At 40.6% G+C, this 22,277-nt stretch overlaps 1 protein-coding gene across 16 annotated transcripts in view; it reads left to right on the top strand.

Moving 5' to 3' along the window:
- TTC13 (tetratricopeptide repeat domain 13) overlaps positions 1 to 22,277 on the top strand; it is a 76,712-nt gene that overhangs the window by 9,764 nt on the left and 44,671 nt on the right. For 10 of the 16 annotated variants that reach the window (XM_088799067.1, XM_088799066.1, XM_088799065.1 and 7 more), the window contains exons 2-6: positions 4,582 to 4,676; positions 8,326 to 8,401; positions 11,582 to 11,652; positions 20,073 to 20,138; positions 21,639 to 21,731. In XM_088799067.1, the coding sequence (XP_088655193.1) occupies positions 4,582 to 4,676; positions 8,326 to 8,401; positions 11,582 to 11,652; positions 20,073 to 20,138; positions 21,639 to 21,731 (401 nt within the window). Of the gene's footprint in view, positions 1 to 4,581; positions 4,677 to 8,325; positions 8,402 to 11,137; positions 11,193 to 11,581; positions 11,653 to 20,072; positions 20,139 to 21,638; positions 21,732 to 22,277 lie in introns of all 16 variants that reach the window. The other 6 variants (XM_088799071.1, XM_019757362.3, XM_074316448.2 and 3 more) reach the window with 4 other exon arrangements.

Here is a 22,277-nt window from a genome sequence, read left to right as displayed (position 1 = left end):
TTAATCACCTTAATAAGTCAAAGGAGAAAAATCATGCGATTATCTTAAAGAAATACCCGAAAGCACTTGATAAAGCCAGCATTCCTGATTTGAAATTTTTGTAAAACAAAGGCGAGTCTTTCCTTTGTATAGTAAAATGCATCAATCTCTGCCTATAGCCACATACAGCAGCTTCCCCCTGGGGGTTTGTAAATGTTAAATGAAAAGGTTATCATCAGAAGCTGTGGCAATCCCAGGTCATTAAAGGAAATATGAATGTCAGGAGTAAGCATGAGTGCCTTTTATCACTAGTATCATCGAGCACCTCTTTGGAGGTTTGATCCAGTACAGTAAGATACTAAATGAGTATAAATATTAAAAAGACCTGGATATAATTACATTTGGTGATATAGTTATTCACTGAATAAATGGAGACATTGACAGCTGTTACAGAGCTCACTCAGCCATGTAGGCAGATGAAATATTAAGCGCTAGCCAGTTAAAACAAAGATTTACAGGGCTCTGTTCTTCAGCCTGCACCACTCCCTGGTCCTGCCAGCCTCCCACGGACTTTCCTGCAGATTTCCACTCACTCGTTCGTGACTCGTTCGTGGCACAGACTCGTTCGTGGCTCCAGAACCAGACTGCCTGGGCCCAAATCCACCTCACTGCTTGGCTGGAGTGAGTGAGGCTTTGGAAAAATTACTTAGTCTGTCTGCCTCATTTTCCTTGTCTTTAAAATGGGGATTGGAAGGGTGTGCAAACATGATCATGATGATACCAGTATTAGTGGATGTTGTTTTTCAGGCCCAGAAGCTTCACCAAGCAGGGCACTTCTCCCCATGATGCTCAGAAGCGGCTGTGATTTTGCGTCTGTGTGTGACTGGTTACTGTTGGTTTCCCCACCGAACCATACTCTATATATACAAGGATGGGTCATTTCCGGTTTCAACAAACAGTGAGGGTAGGCCAGTGCCTGGGACGTAGTAGATGCTCAGTAGTGTGTATTCAGTCATTATCAAGACAGTTGTTAAAAATCACAACTAACCTGAGTGTGTAAATTCTATATAAAATTTCACATGAGTTAATAAAAGACTTGAATAAATAGATTAAATTTTGTAAAGAAGTTAAGTATTCCTCCCCTCTTTAATCTACAATTTTAATACATTTCCAATAAAAGTCACAGGGGGATTTTTATTTTTAAGAACCTTAACAATGTGACTGAAGTTTATCTGAAGGAAAGATGTTTATCCAAATCGACAAGAAGTTTTTGAGAAGAAAATTGATGAGGCTTTGCTTTACATTGAGAGGTGTGTGTTTATTGTAAGACTACAATAATCGAAACTGTGTCACCAAAGTCAGAACAAACATCACTGTGAGGGATGAGAAAGTCTAGAAACAACAACATGCATAATTATTGTAGAGAAGTGAAATTTTATTTATAATATATCAAAAGTGGCATATAATCCCACCAAGTTTCACTACTGTAGCAGGATTAGCCATGTGGGAAAGTGTTAGGTTAAGTTGTTAAGCTGAAAGAGCACGATAGAAAACAGTTCAGTGCGCACAACCTAATGATAAGAGTAGCAAACACGTTTTGAGCACCTCATTTGTGCCAAAAAGACTACCACTTACTTACGTTTCCTTATTTAAACCTCACCATCACTCCTGGGAAGTAGATGCTCTGCTTGCGCCTGTTTTACAAATAAAGAAACTGAAGATTGAGAAGGCTGATCAGTGGCTGAGAGCTAGTAAGTACGACAGAGAGAAGGAATTCAAAACGGCTGTCTGATTGCAGAATTGTCACTCAGAAGTAGACACCACAATTTTCACAATGGTTCTCAAAGCAACATCGTATTCTAAATGGCTTTTATTTATGTTTTGTGATTTTTCTGTATTTTCTACAATGAACATGAATTATTACTATAATTTTTTAGAAGTAAGTGTCCATGTAGAGATTGGACAGTCATCTCACAGAGCTTTTGCAGAAGATGAATAAATGTAAATCTCAAATATTACTTTTTAAAAAAATCTATAAACACCCCAGTGCCTATAACGTATTGTGAAGGTGGCATTCAAATGGGTAATAAGTGGTTCTGGGGTAACCAGCGAACCATTTAGAAAATAATGAGAAATTCTCTCTCTCTCCTGCCCAAATAGATTCAGATGACTTAAAAACGAGCACAGGATATAAGCAACTTACAAAAGAAGAGATGCAAATGGCCAATAAACCGAAAGTTTAATCTTATTAGTACTGTTTTCAGATTGGGAAAAATAAGAGCGGCGTCCTCTGAGTGGCGGGAACTAGACGGTCTCGGACATTGCTGGTGGGAATGGAATCGTTAGTACATACTGGGAGGGCAATGGAGCAGCATATATAAAAGGTCTTAAAAATTGTTTATACGTTAGCCTCAGCAATTGTATCTGTTAGAGTTTAGTTTAATTGACTAAGTTGGTAAATTTGCAAAAATATAGGTCAAGGATGCTTACTGAAACACATATCTTAAGGAAAAAAGAAAGGCCATCCTAAATACCCAGTGGTTGGAATGTGGGTGAGTTCCATGCAGGGGAATGCTGTATAGCCATTTAAAATTATATAGGTATTTATTGAAACGGAAATGAATTCCACAAAGTAGGATTGCTGGACTGGAATTAGGCATGGTGTATGCAGTGCTTAACACATGGTAGGTTCTCCAATGTTAGCTTTTGTAAAAGGTAGGCGAAGCAGGTTATAAATCGATGTACTTCCAAAATGTCTTTCATCAAGTCATTATCCTCCGACTACGTATCTGCTGACTACCGTTACTGTTTCTTCCTTCTTCCTGTTGGTCTCAGCCTTTCTCTTGAGTCCAGGACTTTCCCAGTCTGACTTCTCACCTTCTACCCACACTTTTTCTTTCCAGCACCATCCTCCAGCCGGGGTTGCCACTCTGGCCCTCTACCTTGTCTTGCCTTTGTGACATGTGCCTCACCCGTTGTAACGTGGAGTAGCCGTTCCCTCTTGTAGCCCCGTCAGCCCATCCATCCGTCTAAACCCTGCTTGTGCCTTGTGACATTTAACATTCCAGCTTCAGTAACTGCTCACCACTCAGAGCTCCCATGATAGATCATGTCCTGATTCCTGTTGTTAAGGCATATGCACGTGAGAATTTAGCTCAGTTGCTTCACGTGGTTCCTTGAGCGTGATTTCTTGCTGTTTAATGACTGCTGAATTAGAGCGAATCTTTTAGAATAATTTATTGAGAATAAATTATTAATAATTTATTAATAAATTATTGAAAAAATTAATCTTTTAGAATAATTTATTGAGAATAAATTAATAATAAATTATTAATAAATTATTGAAAAAATTCACATAATATAAAATTAACTGTTTTTAAGTGAACAATTCAGTACATTCAATATTGTACAATCACGCCAAATGTTCCCATCACCCCAAAGTAGACCCCCATGCCTAGTAAGCACTTCCTCCGTATTTTCTCCTTCAACCACCAGTGAGCATTCTGTTTCTGGATTTGCCCGTTCTGGACATTTCCTGTAAGTTGGATTGGACAACATATGACCTTTGTGTCTGACTTCTTTCACTTTTTGTTTGGAGGTGTCAGTGCTTCGTTCTCTCTTAAGGCTGAACAATATTCCAATGTGTGTACTACAGTTTATGTATATCTGTTGATGGACATTTGGGTTCCTCCGTTTGCCTCCATTGTCAGTGCTGCTGTGACTGCATGGTCACACTGTTGTTTGCGTCCCCATTTTCAGTTCTTTGGGGGTGTATCCCTAAGAGTGGAATGGTGGGATCATATAGTAATTCTGTGTCGAACTTTTCGAGAAACTGCTGAACTGTTTTCCAGTGTTCACACCATTTTACATTCTCACCAGCAACACACAAGAGTTCCAATTTCTGTACCTCCTTGCCAACACTTGTGATTTTCCATTTCCAAAAAAGTTACAGCAATCCGAGTGAGTACGAAGTGGTTTGGTTTGCAATCCCTGGTTAGTGATGTAGAACTTCCTTTCATGTACACAGTGGCTGATTTTATATTTCCTTTGGAAAATTGCCTGCTCAAGTCCTTTGCCCATTTTTTAATTGGCTTGTCTTTTTCTTGTTGAATTTTAGGAGTTATTTATATATTACAGATCGTAGGCCCTTAGTGCATACCTTTTAACATTAGGTCCCCCTGGTTTGGCTTTGCTGTCCCTTTGGGATTTTCTTGTAACCTGTGGTAAATGTTGCAGATAGGAGGGGTCTAATGAAAGGATCTTACCAACTAAACCAATTCCATATGTGCTGTGAGACTAGTGTTAGACTAGTACTGTCTTTGCCCTGTTGCCTTTAGATAAGTTGCAACCTACCTAAACCTCATTCCTCTATCCGGGAAGTCTAACTGCTTTGACCGTTTCCAGAATGGTTGTGAGGACAGTCGCTCATGGGTGTGCACAATACAGGAAACTAAAACATTGCACAGTTGTAAAGGTGGGAGATGAGATGCCCTTTTGTCCTTATTTTGGTTTTGTGGATTCTTAACATTCCAATGCATACTTAAGCATGTAAGAGCCATCAGTTGAAGGGGAGGAGAATAACAAGGCATGTTTGCTTTTCAGAGTCCTCCTTCTTGAACTTCCATGACTCGGACTGCGAGCCCAGAGGATCCCCACCCTGTGACTCTCTGCTTTCCCTCAACACCGAAAAGGTCCTGGTACGCATCTGCTCGCCATGCCTTGTGTGTGTGACCTTCTGTGCTGGGACGGTGATACTAGTGCCAAAAGGTGGAGGTCACCTCTGTTTATCACCTGGGAGTCAAGCCCAGCAGTTCTACGTGCATAAGATAAACATAGGTCATCTGGTGCTTGGTCACATTGAATTATTGTGACTTACGAATTGGATGGTAGATCATTCTGGGCTCCAGAACATTTCACATTTAAATTCTAAGGGATAAAGGGGGATCGTGGCTGAGTCTTATTTCTAGAAGCCTTATGTACTTAAAAGTATGGTATACGAGGTGTGATAAAAAAATATGGTGACTGTTTATTTAAATAAAATTTATTATAGTAAAAGACACATTACCATGAATCCCTCTCAAAATACTCCACCCTCTTGTTTCGAACACACTTATCCCATTGTTCTTGCCACTTTCTGAAGCAGTTCTGGAAGTCCTCTTTCATGAGTGTCTAATTCATCCTCCATCATGACAACACTCTGTGTCACATATCACTTCTGATATATGGCAATCTGTGTCAAATAAAAACATTACAGTGTGCCCTCATCCACCTTAGTCACCGGATCTCGTACCATGCGACTTCTGGCTCTCACCCAAGGTCAAAATGATTCAGGACGTCGAGGCAGCCATGACAGCACAACTAAAGACACTCACGAAAGAGGACTTCCAGAACTGCTTCAGAAAGTGGCAGGAATGATGGGATAAGTGTGTTTGAAGTGAGGGAGAGTATTTTGAGGGGGATTAATGGCAATGTGTCTTCTACTATAATAAATTTTTTAAATTTAAACAGTCACCGTATTTTGTGATCATACCTCGTCATCTTATTTTTCCAGGCTTTGATTGTGTAGGTCCCTTTTATGTCTGTATTTTTTCTTCACTGGGGTGCACGAGCGCCTGGCACTGGCAACTTCTGCTTCCGCCTGTCCGCGTTGGACACGTGCTCCTCGAGCCTCGCTGCCTGAAGGGGCTCTGCTTGCAGTTCACACCTAATTCTGTGAAGCTGAGTTATTCTCTTAGTGCCCAAGGTTACAGCGTTTTCCTCCAGGCCTTTCCTTTCAACATCCATATAGATGTTGTTTTCTTCTTTTGTTTAAAATTCCGCTTTAGGTTACTCTTTTGTTTCCAAACAAAGCTTTCGTTTTCTTCTAAAAACTACTGAAAGTAGATAGGAATTGCAAACTAGAGAATGATCAGCTGATTTTACCTAACGTGTTGCATAGCCGCCAACTTGATATGTGGAAACACTTTTGAATTAGACTTGCCACAAACCGGACTGGACGATCTTACATTATAGAGAGCCGGCCATCACTGAAACAACTGGTAGAGATTGGATAACCCCCACCTTGGAGCGGCAATTACAATCTCAGAGTTATGAGGGAGCTTCTGACTGATAGTAATTCCAATCTTTTCTACCGGTGGCATTTCCAGTTTAAGATGGCAGTCGTAACCAATGGGAGAAAGCTCACCAATCTTGTTCTTTCGTTTTCCCTAGGTTAAAAATATGGGAGTTCGGCAATTCATTCCTTCATTCATTCTCCACATATTTATTTTGCACCTGTTATGTGCCAGGCATTGTGCTAACAGGTGCTGGGGATACAGCGGTCAGCCGGATAGCCTCAGTGCCTGCAGCCGCTAACGGAATGATTATACAAATAACATGGAAGTACAATTGTGCGAATCGTGTGAAGGGAGAGCCAAGGGTCAACATGATCTCCCTTAAATGAGGGGCCCCAGGCAAGACAGCTTTCAGGAACTGAGATGGAAGCAGGGACCTGAGGATGGATTGGAATTGGTCTCCTGGCGATGTGGGGACCACTGCCTAGCCCCGCTGCCTAGAAGTGCTGTATTGGAAAAGGGAGGGTCTTGCTGATCAAGCAGCGAGTGTGTCCTCCTATACTTTTCCTGCCCCTGCTGTTACAGGTTTTATTTCTAATGTAATCAAAATAGTTTTAAACTAGATACATTCTCCGGTATACTCTTGGTGTTGCCTGGTACGTGATTTCTGCTTTTAATGGGATTTCACGTTTCTTCTCTTCCTATGTCTTTCTGCACAAAGCCTTGGAAAATGGTAGCCTCTCACTGAGTACTGGATGAAATAATAAGACTTTTTAAGTATTAAAATAATTATTTATAGACTCCTTGTCTTGTCTCTCAGCAATTTATGAAGCAGAAGAAGCTTTTGCATCTGAGTGCTTGTCCTTAGTCAGCTGACAAAGAGGAAGGACTCGTGTCTGATGACACAGTGCCATGGAGCTGTCACATGTTGTCAAATGTGCCGCTTCTGAAGAACCCTACGAGGTTCCGGTGTGGAGAAGCTCCCAGCCAGAGAGCAAAACGAGGGAGCGGGTCGAGCTTTTGCCTGGTTAGCAGGTTTCCCCGGAGGAAATAGTGTCAAACCTTCCAATAGTAGAATTCTCACATGATTCATGCTGCCCAGAGTCCTGAAGTGAAGTGAGAACTGTGACTCTTGAGCTGGCATGCCCTCTGACTTGTATGTTTTTACCTGTGTTTTAACCAGAGGGAGCTTACTCTTGAGCTGTCTTATAGGCAAAGCACATACCACTCCGTCTGCATCATGAGTATCTAATGGTGCTTCACGGCTGATGGCTAAGTAGCAGACCCATTAGTCAGAAGAGTGTCCCATTGTGCTCGCTTCGGCAGCACATATACTAAGAAGAGTGTCCCACATGAAATTACCTGGCTGTTATCTCTGCCTATAGGCATCTGGGATATGGGTTTAAAACAAGAGGAATTCAAGGAGGTTCTAGTCCTATAGTTCTGCCAACAGTAACAGACTGTCTTAGCTTTTCCTATCTCTCTGTGTGTGTACGAGTGTTAATTCCATCTTGGGTGAATCTGGTGTGAAGTTCCTGTGTTAATGTGGATCCTGCAGGCTCAGTGTATCACAGCTCAGCGTCGGCAGCCTAACCTTCTGGGAAGTAGTAGCTGTTCCTTTACCTGACACGATTTGTCATGGTGGTGCCGTGATTTTGTACGGTGAACAAGCCTGCCTGTGAAGTCATTCCAGCTACTAAGCTAACGTGTATAGATTATGTTTCCTTATTCCCACTGTAGTTTTAGCCCTCCTGCCAGATATGCGTGTGTGTCTACATGGTTTCTTCATGAGCGAGTCTGCTGCATTGTACGGATGCTCGTGTTACCCTTGCTGTGCGTTACTCAACAGACTGTCTTGTTTCTTGGCCAGATTTTGTTGGTCCTTTTATGGTGTCATCTCTGTACAACTTATAGCAAATATTTCTAAAATATTTTTAAGATTTAAAAAGCAGCATTCTGTTAGCAAGCCACATTGAAGAAGTGACTGTCATCTTTGCAACATAACTGAGGTCATTAAATCGTCCGTGAAAATATGGAGGGCACAGATTAATCCCTGTGGAGGTAAAAAGATAACTGGTTCTTGGGAAGGGAAGCCTGAGTGACAGGGAGAGGAAGCAAGTCAGTTACACGCAAGCACCGACCTTGAATACGTACTTGATGTAACTTCAAGTGAATATTTTTTTGCTTCCATAGAAATCAAATGTAGCTTTAATTTTTCAAATTACAGATTTTCATTATGTTTTCTCTTCATTTGTGATAAGCAAAAATGTATGTTTGTCTTGTTTTATTTCAGAGCCAGGCCAAGTCCATTGCTGAACAGAAGAGATTCCCGTTTGCTACTGATAATGACAGCACAAATGAAGAGTTAGGTGAGACTGGAGCCAGGGGATAGCCCTGCGATATTTGCCTTGAGTTATGATTAGACGCAGAGTGGGTTGGCAGGACGGTGAGTTAGAGAGAGCGCAGAGACCAGCTCAGCTACTGTGAGGGCCCGTGGATTATACGTATGTCATAAATCAAAGGTTTGGATGGAAAGTTCAGGAAGGACTGTTTCATCTGTGTGTTTCTATGGACATGAGTAATTCAGTAATGAGTTCTTACGAGCTGTTACTCACTAAAGGGTTATTTGTGTGCTGTCATCAACGACGAGCAATATAGGAGTGGAAGCAGAAGAGAAGCATCCTTTAATTTGCTGTGTAATAAAATAGCTAATAAAATAGCTAGATTTAGGTTACTTTTACTCCTGAGGACAATCGGTTACTGTGGGGTCTAAGAACGTGGCTGTAGAAAAGTTGAGTTTGTCCAGATCTGCAAATGTGTCGTGCAGTTTGGCTTGTTCCTGGCATGTTTTAAAACAGGCTGGTTCCGCCGTCCATGCCTGACATGCTTTGGGTACGTCTCCTCCTTTCCTGGTCAGTTCACACTTGAAGGGATGGAAACGAAATTGCATACAGGACTGAACAGTGCAGCTGGACAGACTTCACGTGGGCACGTGCTTCCGCGTGGGGCCGGGTAGCCAAGCACCTGCAGGAAAGCATTTCTGTCTGATTTACACGTAATCATTTTATCCTTTCTGCAGCCATATGCATTTTATATTAAGAGTGAGCGCTTCTGGAATTGGTGCTTTTTCTCTGTTAGTGCGGATAATTGAGAGCTGAGTATTTGGAAAGTATTAATGACTTTTTGGGGATAGTCTTTGAGTAGGCTTTGAGAATTAGCTGCCTGTTAAGGCATCAGATTTGGTCTTTTCTGAAGTCCTTGGATTCTGTTCAGCCTCGTATTCATTTATCTGAGAATAAATAATGGCTCGTTCTGTGCTGCAGGAATAATCCTCGCAGAGCCTGGGGTAGCACAGGCTGCCTGCCCTAGGGCCTTTTGACCACAGTATTTGTGTTCCTGGAAAAAAAACAGTGCCAGGAGATGTGGACTTGCTGGTTAGTAAGGATTTCTCTGAGAATTCCAGCCATGCCCGTTGTTTTCTTTGTCTTTGGACTCCACAACAAACTATGGTTCCTAACAGTTATTTATATTTGTGCAAGGTTTAGATTATTCTTTTTAATGGATACTTTGGGGTTTTTCTCCAAACATGTTTACTTTTAGATGGAAAGATTTGAGAGCTACATTTGGTTTTATTTGAGTGGAATTGAACACCTAGCTGTGGACAACAGTTTGAACATGTTGCTAAGTACAATATTTACCCCCTAAAACTGTACTTGTTTTTGTGGGTCACTTATTCATTGTTCATCTAACAGATACTTACTGATTTGGGGGAGATAGACAGGAAATGCAAAAAGTTTAGATCTGCAAGGAATCGAAGAACATTTCTACAGGCTTGTGAAGCAAGACGCAGAGAGTAATGAGAAGTGCTGAGGTCCCATGATCACATGGCCCGTGAGTGGCAGAGCCAGAACACCAGCCCAGACCTGGGCTTTCCAGGATATCATCACCTTCCTGTGTTCAGAAACGTACTATGTTTCAGTGCCTGTGTGTAAACATCGAGGGGTTTGGCCCGTCCACAGCAGTTGTGGCCCAGCCTCCCTGTATCTCAGGGCAGCCTGTTGGGGGCAGGTGGGGCCTAAAGGCCTGCAGCAGACCCAGGACTCACCGCATGTTGTCTTTGCACAGTTGTTTAACTGCTCTGTGCTTCATTTCCGTGCCTGCGCATGGGGGTAATAAGCGTACCTTCCTCGCTGCAGTTAAGGAATAAATGAGTTCCTATGGATAAATGCTTATGATGGTGCTTGGCACGTGTAAAATACAATGTACTCACCTATTGTTATTATTGTTTGTTGTTTTTACTACTAATACGTTTCGCCCCCACCAAAGATGTCTCTGATTTTCTCGTCTGATACAACTATCTGAATAGTATCTATTCTTATTGTTCTGAATATGAGTTTGATCTTGATATATCTTTTCAGAGTTATAAATAAGGATAAAAATAGCCCTCTTTTTGTTTTGAAGAATGCTCCCCAAAAGTGCTTGTATTATTATGATGCTCAGTGTTTTTGAACTTTACTTTTCTCAGGTAGTTATAAGGATACTGTAAATCTCTTTCTGCATTTAATGTTTCTACTGCACTTAATTTTATTGCTACTTTTAACTGTCAGGAAACTTAAGCTTTTAATGACAGTAAAAGTTTTAGTTGCCCATCTTCTTGAACATCTATTAGATCCTAGAATTAGAAAATTAGAGAGTACAGCTTGTTTACAAAGAAATGTGATCAAACTAGTATTATATTGAATGAGGAATATATTTTTTCAGGTATATTAGGGGATTTAGGGAGTTGGGCAAATATTATAGATGGAAGTGTAATCTGGAAGATTAAAATTGATTGTTCTTTTGGATAGATGAAAAAGTTTAGTCAAAATATTGTCATGTTTTAAGAGATTGTCAGGTCTCTAATTTCAAAATACCATTTATGTAAGTGATTGGATCCGGAACTATTCATTCACCTTTAGTGTGTATTTTGAGTAGTGTTTTGACTATATTTTTAATACAAGAGGTAGAAAAAAGACTACCGAATGCGTTGCAGTGGTGTGAATTATCTACAGTTAAGCATTATATTAATATATATTAATTTGAGCCTCTGTTTTTGTTCTCACTAGGTAATTGGCAGTAAATTCAGCACCCCCAGGAATCGAGATTTGTGATGCTATTTGGGTATTTGTCATAACTTTACAGTAAAATTACGTTGCCATGTTATGTGGATATTATTCAGGCTTATTACTAGCTCTTGATATATAGATGAAAACATTATAAAGGTTATTTAGTACTGAAAGAGAGTGATGGGCTTAGAAAAAGATAATTACTTCTTCTAGGCAGATGTTTTATAGATGGCTTTAATAATTTAAATCTAGATAGAACTAGAAGACTGATTAGCAAGTGCAGAGTGGTAGAAGAATTTAATTACGTCTTATTAACTTCTAGGTTTTCTTTAACTGCTTCTAGTCCTTGGAGCTGCCTTTTAAGATTCAGTAAGAATTGAGTTACTGATTCTAATCCGAGACCCTTTATTCTGTCCTTTGACATTTTCGTGTTTTGTTTCCTAGCCATCGCTTATGTGCTGATTGGCAGTGGCCTGTACGACGAAGCAATAAGACACTTTTCAACAATGCTGCAGGTAAGTTTCCTCCTCAGTCATGTAGCTTCCAGTTTATAGGTCATGACGAAAACATGGACGTATGCGTAACTTAAGTGCTGCAATAAAACATCTTTATAGAGATTCTATAAGAAAGTAGAGTAAATCAGCCCTGACTGAGCACTTCTTGGTGCAGGCCTTGTAAGGCACCCTCGTTTCTCTTTGCAGTATTACTGTAAACGAGGAAATGAGATCTAAGGAGCTCAAGCAATTTGCTTATAGTCTCCCCATCATCAGGTGGCCGACGTGGGGTTCAAATGCAAGCTCACAAAAGACAATTATTAGCTTCAGTTTACTTTCCTCTCTACCACGATATCGCCCATGAGATGTGGGCCCTGGAAATTCTTGACACTCAGATGTTTACTTTTTACGCAGACATTGATTTCCATGGTTAACTGAAGTTCCACTCATGGATTTGTTTCTCGCCTTAAAGTATAATTACGAAACTCTTCAGTGGAAGTATTGGGCCTTTATCGATTGATAGCTGCATTAAAATCTGGTTAATATAAAATGCTTATCTCCATGGGTAAGAGTTGCCGAGGAGACTCTGACTGCAGCCTAACATTGTTGGCCTTATATCTGCTGTCGTTATTTAACTGGATTTTTGTAGCTACTTGGCCATTGTCGATGGTGTGTCTGTACAGTGAAGGAAACACAGGCTTTAGGATTAGAGATGCCTGAGTTCTAATCCACTCCGCTGCTTCCTCCTGGCTTATGGGGATGATAATAACTACCTCCAAAAGCATTCTTGTTACGTTTAGATGAAACATCCTATAAAGTCCTTCGTACCCAGCGCCTGGCATGTAGTAAGTGCTCAGTAAGTTTAGCAGCTCACCACCCCTCTGGCCTGTGTGTCATAGATTATCTTCATTTTGAGCTGTTAATTTGACATTTTTCCTGTGTTTCGTTTTCTCTTTTTAAACATAGCTTTAGTTATGTTGATAATTCTGTCTTTGTTCTCAAAAATCGCTGAGGTAGTCCTACTTCTTACTTAGGTCCTCAGACCCAGGCAGCTGGGTCTGTATATTGGGAGGTTTTACGGAACAGTGTTCTTTGGTGGGGTTTAAAGTACGAAAGGGTAGATTATAAATAGTGTTTAAAATCACCTTTCTGTTTACCATTGCAATATTAAAGAAGGTAAGCAAGCACTTTTACAGTTAACCCTGGTTTGAAAGGGAGGTTTTGATACCTTCATAGGAGCAAATGACAATTAGGTATGGTGACCAACAGCAGAAAACTCTGCGAGCTTCCAGATGTATTACCAGTTCATTCAACTTTTTGAAAAATATGATTGCCATTGTAGTTGAAGGCAATTATCACAATGTTAAAGAAAAAACTTTAAATAGTAAAAAGTTTCCTAATTCTGCTACTCTTCCATCATTCGTTTTTTATGACCTTTTCAAAGTATGCATTTGTGTTTTATAATGTAAATATTTTGTATTACTTTTTTGTATAATCTGTACTATTTTGTATTACTTTTCCACTTAATTTTATACTGTATTTCTCTACAATCTTATGATTGTAATAGCTGTATAATGTTCCCTGTGTTGTCCATTTATTGTTGTAAAACATATTTCTCTTGCAGTTGTGTTCAGAAATTAGATCAGAGTCTCTCTTTGTGCCAAAAATGATATTAATATATTGAAATTTGATATAGCACTTTCATCAACCTGTGATGCAATGGGTTGCTTTCAACTGGGAAATTTTTCATTGAGAATGTGTGGATTATAAGGTTGGACTGCTTCTCTGGTGATTCAGGCAATTGATGGGGCAGGAGTGGGGGCATGGGGGCAGCGATAAGATCAGACACTGCTGGCCCACAGAAGAAAGAGCTGAGTGGTCACTCAATACATTTTGACGTGGAGCGAGAGTGCCTTGGGCTCTCCCGCTGGCGCTTTTCTTGGTGGTTTCTCTCTTCTTACCTTTTGTTTTGATGCTTCCCAGCTTTTCCATGTCATGACACACGTGGCAGATCCTGTATGCGTGGCACTCTAGAGTAAACAGAAGCAAATATGAAGGTGTTAGGGTAGAGCTTGGGGAATATTCATCACATGGTCCTTACGTGATATAAAGACAAAATGCAAAGATTTATTATTAAATGCCAATCTTTTCAAATATTTTAATAAGAAACTTGATCCTGCTTTTCTAGGCCAAACTTTTTGTGTGTTGGGCTTTCTGTTTGAAAGTGATGCACACAATTCCTATTTAAGAGTTTTTCGTTTCCTTCAAGTTCTTGACAGCTGGTGTCATCAAGAAACTGTACAAATAGGTGGAAGCAAGTGTGCAAAGAACAGTTGTTGCTTCTTCTCCAGTTGACTCAAAGTCCTTTTCTCACTGTGAGTCATAATTTGCATAAATCAGTCCCCTTAAGTTGTATTTTAAAAGTACGACTGTTCTCTAACTGCTCTTCCTTTTCTTTTATTGGCAAATGCACTGATAGTCTTTCTTGGAGTAATGAAATTGGTTTTTATCCCAACATTACCTTGTCATGCCCCGTATTCAGAACAGCGGTGAAGTGTTCCTTCCAGCGTGCTTGGATGACGCTGTTAAAGTCAGGCCTGAACTAAGTATCGCAGGAGAATCATTGTCACCACATGCTATAGATGTCCACCTGTTCCTTGTGGAACCTTCACAGGTGCCAGAACTCCACTTTTAAACCAATAAATGGCCTTTAACAAATCTGCAGTAACTGTTCACACACAAACTTTTTGGGTTGAGTTCATTAACTCCTGGCAAGCGTTTTCTTGGACAGCCCGTGAACTCCAGTGTGAAGCGGCAGAGAATGGAATCTGATTCCATTAATAGAAAGCTGAGAACAAATGGGACTACAGGGGCTTAGATTTTATTAGAGTCACCATTTTTATAAGATCGTTTAATGTGAAGTTTGGATCTATGCATGAGGGCTAATTAAATTCCAGAATGAGCTTTTGATGTGAAGTTTTTGTACCTTCCTGCTGTCTTAGCTGCACAATCATGGAACAAACTTATAAGAAATTTCCTTAATCTTTGTTGTTTCAAAGTGTTCATTTGAGTATTTATCCAAATATGGTTTGTTTGGTGCATCTATAAAGGAAAAAAATGTTCTTGGAGTATCAGGGTTTCATATGAACACAATTCAAAGTTGAATACATCTGTTAGTCTTCCTAGAAAACGCTTGTTTTTAAAGGCTTATGAAAGTGAGTGATCTCTACATTGATGCCCTTATGTCACTTCCACATGTGTCAGTGTGTTGATGATAGTGTTCTTGAAAAGTGGAACCATTTCCTGATTTCTGTGCTTCTTTAGTCCCCATGCAGGGCTGGGAAACATAAGTGCTGTGCCATCTTTATGAGGCAGTTGGCAAATTGCTTAATTGTGTGACCTTGAGCTCACCTGATTCTGATCTGATTCTGGTGGAACTGAATTCATGAAAGAACGTCGTGTCTTATTTTTCATTAGCAGACAGCATTTAAACATTGCCCTGCACGTGATGTTTTAAACATCCTTAATGTAACTATATATGTGTGTCTGCCATGTAGGCAAAGCCTAGTCCTCACTGCATTGCTGTGTAGTGACTTTTTGTTTGCTGTGATTCACTGACTTTTGAGTTTAATAAAAAAACCAGCTTTGTGGTGGAAAATATTTGTAAAATTTTAAGTCACTATACTATAATGAGAATAGTAAATTATACCTTTATGGATTTTTAAAAAAATCAGATTTTTTGAGTTGAGACATCCAAGTGGACAGCACTGCAGTAAAGTAGCCATCTTACTCTGCTGTGACTTTGCATTCGCATAAAGTAAGTAACATTGGAAGATGGAAATAGTAGTTTCCATGTAATTCATGTACAATTCTGAAAACTTTATAAAATACAATTATTAGACTTGTATATTCAAAAATACTTCGAAAAATTGATTTTCTGAGCCCAGTTAGGTTGTAGAAATAAATACTAGTTTTTATTTGAAAAAAATAATTTATTATGACATTTCATAAAAAAAAAAACTTTGACTTACGGTGAACATCTAAAGCCAATGATTGATAAAATAATAAAGCTGTATCAATAAAAAAACTAATAAAGCTATTATTTAATTTAGGAACCCTGTTACAATGATAACAACCACAATAGTTATAGATCCTTCCATACTGTTGGAAAAAAAAATTCTAGACAGAATATGCATTGAATAGAGCCATTCAATTTACTCTTTTTGGAATTTTTCTAAAAAATGTAAAATCCCAAGAGGCAAAAGAATGATGCCTGAATTCAGGAAGTTGCCAGTGTTTCAATATTTCAACTGTTTCAGACTTTTGAATGGCTGTATTTTAAAGGATTAAAAATTTTAATAGCCATAAAAATGGAACAGCTGTGATAGCTGGGGGCCCACCGGAAGCCATTCTCTATGGCTTAGCTGTCCTATGGCTTTGCCGTACTGAACCCCACATCTGGCTTTTTCCTTCCATTGGCTGCACCCAGTTGTCACTAGCCACGTCATCCTGCTGGCTTCCCATGGGAAGAACAGGCCAGGCAGAGCTGACTTGGATCTGCTAACCTTTACTATTCCTTAAGGTTTTCTAGCTGCACATTTGGCCAGCGTTTGTTGCTAATAATAACTGCTATGTATTAAGACTTATCATGTGCCAGGTACTGTGCAATGTGCCACAAACCCAAACATGAAAAGACATACCCTTGAGGATATGGTATTCCAGTGGGGTGACAAACATGCAAATGCAAAATAATGATGTAGCAAGAGAATTAATTTAATGAAATTATATCCACTTGGATGTCTGAAAGACATCTTCGACTCAAAGTTTCCAAACCGACCACATGTGCTCCCTCGATCCGTCCACGTGCCCCTCCCACAACTAAAAGGAACCCCTGGTCGTATCCCAGAGTCTCCCAGCTCAGTGAATGGCCCCCCTGGGGTCACATGAGTCTACATACCCCACACACTCAGTTCTATGTATAGACCTCCTAAGGATCTCCTGTGTCCATCTGCTTCTGGTCCTGTTCAAACCACAGCCGAGCCTTCCATCTGCCGATGACTGATGGGGCCGGAATATCCCCACACACGCACACACGTACCCCCATGCACGGGCGCGCACACACACACAGCATATATATACGTGCACTTTAAACACACATATTTTGCTGTTGCTTTTAGGTTAAGGTAAAAATCCTTAATAGGGTTTCTACCTACTTCTCCAGCCTTATCGTGGGACACATGCCATGTTCCATGTCTCCCTCAGGGCCTTGGCACACTTGGCTCTCTGCCTGGCCCAGCAGTCACTCTGGGATTCCCCGCCCCTGTAGGTCTCAGGTACCTCTTCCATAGGAAGCACTTCCCAACCTCGTCTAGGTCTTCATGCATTTTCTGAAAGCACCATTTACTCTCTAGCACTTATTGAAGATGTGACTACATTTATACTTTGGTTCTTTGGCTCTGCTCCAAGAAAGCAAGACTCTTTCGCCTTCTGTGTTGGTTTTTGCTTACAGTGGTATTTTTGGCACATGGAACCAGACATGGCTGAGAGCATGCGATGAGTAAATATTTGTTGAATGAATGACTAACATCCATATGACATTTAGTAGGAACCAAGGAGAAGGAGCATATTTATTTTCCAGGGGAGGTTGTGAGGGGTCAGAGGAGAGGGAGCGTTTGAGCTGAGACTGAAACACTTTCATGGGCACAGAGGCAGTGGATTTGCGTTTCAGGAGGGAGGGCAGCATTTCACATGCCCTGAGCTCTGGGGGTGTGTTGCATGTAGGGAACTGTCCAGAGTGCTGAGTCTAGAGTAGCAGTCGGGAGTGGGGGAGCAGACGAGACAGGGCTGGACAGAAAGGCAGGAAAAGGATCGGCAGTTTTTGCAAAGGCATTTAGATGTTACCTCATTATTTTTCAAGTTGCGAGTTGCTTCCCTTTAGTAGGGCCTGAAATTAACTGGCGAATCAAAACTAGCACTGTTTTAAAAATGAAATACATTAGACTAGAAAAATGTTACATTACAGCATGTTTGGTAAGGCTACATATGACTTAGTGGCACTTTTGTTTCTGATATGTGTGTATATGTGTGTATGTTATGTACATATGTATGTGTATACTGGGTTGCAATGTAAAAAGTATTTCTTATTATGGGTTAGAGCAAAAATGTGTTTGAATGTCTCTGTTGTAGATATTGGGGAGCCAGTGAATAATTTCAGCCAGAGGAGTGACAGACGTTAGTGTTCGACAGGTGACCTTAGTGTGTGTCTGGAATTGAGATGGGAAGACACAGGGAAATGTGACAACTGCTTCAGTGGCCTACGCGAGAGAGGAAGGCGGCAGTAGGGTAGTGCGATGCCTGGGGAAGGACAGGCACCAGATTTACCAGGAGGTGAAACTGCCAGGACTTAATGGGTAGATACGTTGGTTGGGGAGATAGGGGTGACTCCGGAGTGGCTGGATGTGTGGAGATGACAATCATGTCAGTGGAATAACTATTTAAATACACCTTCTCCTAATTCACCTGACATGACATTTTTCTTAGTTTCAGGATGAAAGCTTCTTGCATAGTATCTTTTGAGACATTACAAATCTGAGAGTGGGTTTTCCTCCAACTGGAGAATGTCATCCTGGGATAAGCTGTGTGGGCTCTCTGCACCCTGCCCAGCCTGGCCAAGGTGCTGTTCTGTTCAGTGTCCCATCTTCTGGCCAGGGTTTTTGCTATGGAAAACAGGAAGACAGCCTGACTTGCATTCCTCAGTGGGTGACTGTTTTTCCTGCTCCTCCTCTCCACCTGTACCTGCATCCCTCTCCTGCTTTCCTTTAAGCAGGAAGGATATTTAAATGTTTCAAGTGTTAACCTCTGAGTGGCAGGATGAGAGGGTGCCCTCTCCTTTCTTTTTGTGCTTCATTTTCTAAATTTATAAGAAATTTATTGACTGTTCAATAAAACTTTTTATTTATAATAAAATTTTCTGTTTTCTATATTCCTTGAAACTTAGTATCTGGAGAGTTTTATTCTGTGCACACACTGCCCCACATGATCATATATCCATGTTACTTGTAGCTGCCATTCCTTTGGAGTTCTGTCACTTGTACTTTGTTTCCACTTAGCAAATACCATGCCAGTTACATATAAGTTATAAATCACAAGTATAGAACTATACGGGAGCCAGGGAGGTGACCTAAATGAGCAAAGTGCGTTGATGTGCGGTGGATGGGCTTGTGGTAAACTGACGAATACACACCCTTCATTTGAAGAGGCAGCCAGGACTTAGTGCTAGTTATTGCTTGTCATGTGAGAATGCCAAAATGTGGGTCTATCTTCGTTGAATTTTCCAAGGGAGGCTAGAAACCTGTAATTGTTTACTTGAATTTCCCCAATTTTCCACACACTGTGAGGCCAGTCTGCTCGCTGGCAGTGAGGCAGCAAGTGGTCACTTGATGTACCTCCTTCAGTTTAAAGTAGCTTTTTTTTTTCCCCCCAGTGCATGGCGTCTTCTCCCACTTGCTCATCCTTAAAGTTGATGTGTCTTTTTTTCCCAATACTGGCAAACACCCTCTCTCAGATTTGAACAGAACCGTAGATTAGCCTATAAGATGCCTCGTCTGGTACAGTTCTGATAAATTCTTTAGCCGTGTCAAGAGTTTCACCCAGGGCCTTATAGCCAGAGGCTGTTTACTCCTTTCTTCAATGTTCAGGGAAGGATCCAGAGATGAGGTCAAAACTGCAAGGCTAAGTGGAGTCGGGAAGCGTTTCACTCAGTGAGTGGGGCAGCTCAGACCTCTGACCTGGGTGCAGAGCCTGGCAGGGGCAGCAGGCGCTGCCCTTGGTCCTGAAGGTTTTGTGTCTGGTCCATCGGAGAGGAGGTTGCAGAAAGGGTCTGTTTTTTATTCTGACCCATTCGTATAAGGACTGTGTTACCCCCCAGCAGACTGTGGAGCCGACTCGTGTCTTCGTTTCTCACTGTGCTGGCACTGAGGGGTCTTTTCCTGCTCAGATTATGTCATGAGTGTATGAAAGGAGACAAAGTAGGAAGAGATGTTACTACCCAATCCTTTACTCATATCCGTTTACTTCTCTGAGCCTCTACTGTCTCTGTAAGACATGCTTGCTGGTGCTGCCAGACATAGAGTTGTCCAGGGGGTTACATTTTAAATGAGATGACTGTGAAAGAAGCTAGGAAGAGATCAGTATGGGTCTCCCTATTTTAGTATATATATATATCTTTTTAATGCAAAACTCTTACTGCATGTCTCATTCAAATGAGCTTTAGGATCACAGACTTTCCTGGTTGGGGACTGAATATGGACTTACGAGTGTCATAGCATAAAGTAGAGCTGTCACTTGTGGCATTAACATGCTTTAAGCAGAAACTGATTTTTGTTTTGTTTTGTTTTGTTTTGTTTATGGTTTTTGACGTGTTTCTGTTTTGGTCTGACTAGGAGGAGCCTGATCTGGTTAGTGCAATTTATGGCCGAGGGATAGCCTATGGAAAGAAGGGCCTACATGTGAGTATGGAATAGTGACGCTTGCCGTAGTGCCTACCTGACCTGACGCGGACGAGGGTTTGATGGAACTACTCACTGTCCGTTCAGCTCCGATGGAACACGCAGTGTGTCGTTCCACTTCACAAATGAGCAAAGGTCCATAGAGGGTTTTCACAGGATCAAATGGCCAGGAAGCAGGGCCTGAGAAGCTGTACCCAGGTCTTCTGTAGTCAATTTGGCCATACTTTCTGGTCCACAAGGACAGTCTTTGCCAGCCTAAACTTTACCTCATGATGAACTGGACATAGATCAAGAAAAGCATGAGACCCTGACTGAGTCCCTAAGAAACATTCCTTAGTAGACGTGGAGACAAGGCACCAGTTATCCAGCGGGACTCAGAGTTTTAGTTCCATTCACGATTCTTCAAGGGTGAATAGAAGAACAAATGTTTTTTTGTAAAATTTACTTTTGTTTGTTATCATATATTATAATTCCCCCAGATAGGTGTATCTCTGGAGACTTATTCCCCTTTTTTCTCTGAGGAATGCAGGAAGAGGGTTATAAGAAGTCTATTTTGCTCAACAGAGGCACCATGGTATAAAAATAAAGCCTTTCCTCAGATTATATAGTAAATAAGGAAATGGTCTAAGATTCAGATCTCCACATTTTCAGTCTAGAACATGCTACATAAACTTTTTCTGTTGTCTTATTGTATATTAAAAGTACTAAAATGAAATTATGCTTTGAGGGAGAAACATCACTTTTGTATCTTTGCCAATTAAAAAAGTTGTGCTAATTGGGTGCTGGCCTATTGGAGAAATTTTATGTAATATTTGTATACTTCTGAGACATAGACGACTGAGAATGAACTCAGGTTTGGGAATGGTGGGGGTGCTTAGGAAGGTAGCAGGGCATCAATAAATGACCAAGTTGCCCTAGTGGAAGCCAAAGATAAGCAATGTCTTCCTAACTCTCATCTGTTTTAATTTTATATCTTGACATGAAATTTGCTTGTATCTTTAATGCATTTTTAATATAAAAATGACATGCTTATATAATTTTAATGTCAAAGTAACTTGCAAATTTTAAAGAGAACTTACCTAGACTTGTTACAGTGGAGGTGTGTGGGCTCAGGGCTTTGATTGACACTGACTTGGCCCCTTCTGTACCCGTATTGCCGCCGGTCAGCATCGTTTTGCATGCTGGTATCCACATTTTCATCCCTTCCAATTCGTTGATTCAGTGTTTAAATCGGGTAAATGTAGAAACTATCCTGCCATCTGTGGAGTGTGGTATAGGTAGTCAGGCCCAGCATGCTGTTGCTGGGTAGGGAGAGTTGAGTAAGTTAAACAAGGGTAACGTAACTTATTTAACTTGGCAGACCTGTCGTCATAAGCTAAATTCATATTTATTGCTAAATAAGTAGTTATATCGTTACTAAATTATGAGTTATTTCAGAAAATCTATTCAAGCCTGTTCTGAGTAACAGTGGATCTCATACTAAGCTAATGCCTTTTCAAGGACATTAAGAATGCCGAGCTCGCTCTGTTTGAACTGAGCCGAGTAATTTCCCTGGAACCAGACCGTCCAGAGGTGTTTGAGCAGCGAGCAGAAGTGAGTGCAGTTTTCTTTCTCCCTCTGTCCTTATTGGATTAGTTGAATCTCAGATTTTTTTCCCTGTTATTACTTGTAAATTTTAAAGCTCCCTTATACCTATTGTATTTTCTTCCTCAGTACTTAATGCTTTTAAAAATGGTTGAAATTACTAGAAAACTATGGGCCAAGTGATACTTCTGATTTAACGTATAATACTAATACTTAGCATTAGAATATGCATTTCTGATGTGTACTATCAGTGTTCATTGAAAAATATATCACATATGACATTTATTGTATATATACATACTTTAGCAAGACTTAATATGACAGTGTGGTCAAAACGAAATGTACAGCCCTTAGAAGTAGGTGTGTGTGTGTGTGTGTGTGTGCGCGCACGCACGTGCGTGCTTATATAAAATATTCATAAAACATACCAATCTGCATAGAGACACAGATCAGGTAAGGCTGACTATAACCAGACCTTCAAGAAACTTCTAACTTGAGCTGGAGACAGATCAGTAACGGTGAGAATTCCAGGAATTCCAGGTTATTCTTGTGCGA

Source organism: Rhinolophus sinicus, chromosome 6 (genome assembly GCF_057876585.1).
Source record: "Rhinolophus sinicus isolate RSI-liver-muscle chromosome 6, RSI-T2T, whole genome shotgun sequence".
NCBI classification, from domain to species: Eukaryota; Metazoa; Chordata; class Mammalia; order Chiroptera; family Rhinolophidae; genus Rhinolophus; species Rhinolophus sinicus.
The sequence above is the reverse complement of the archived record's forward strand: the minus strand, read 5'-3'. Positions and strand labels throughout refer to the sequence as shown.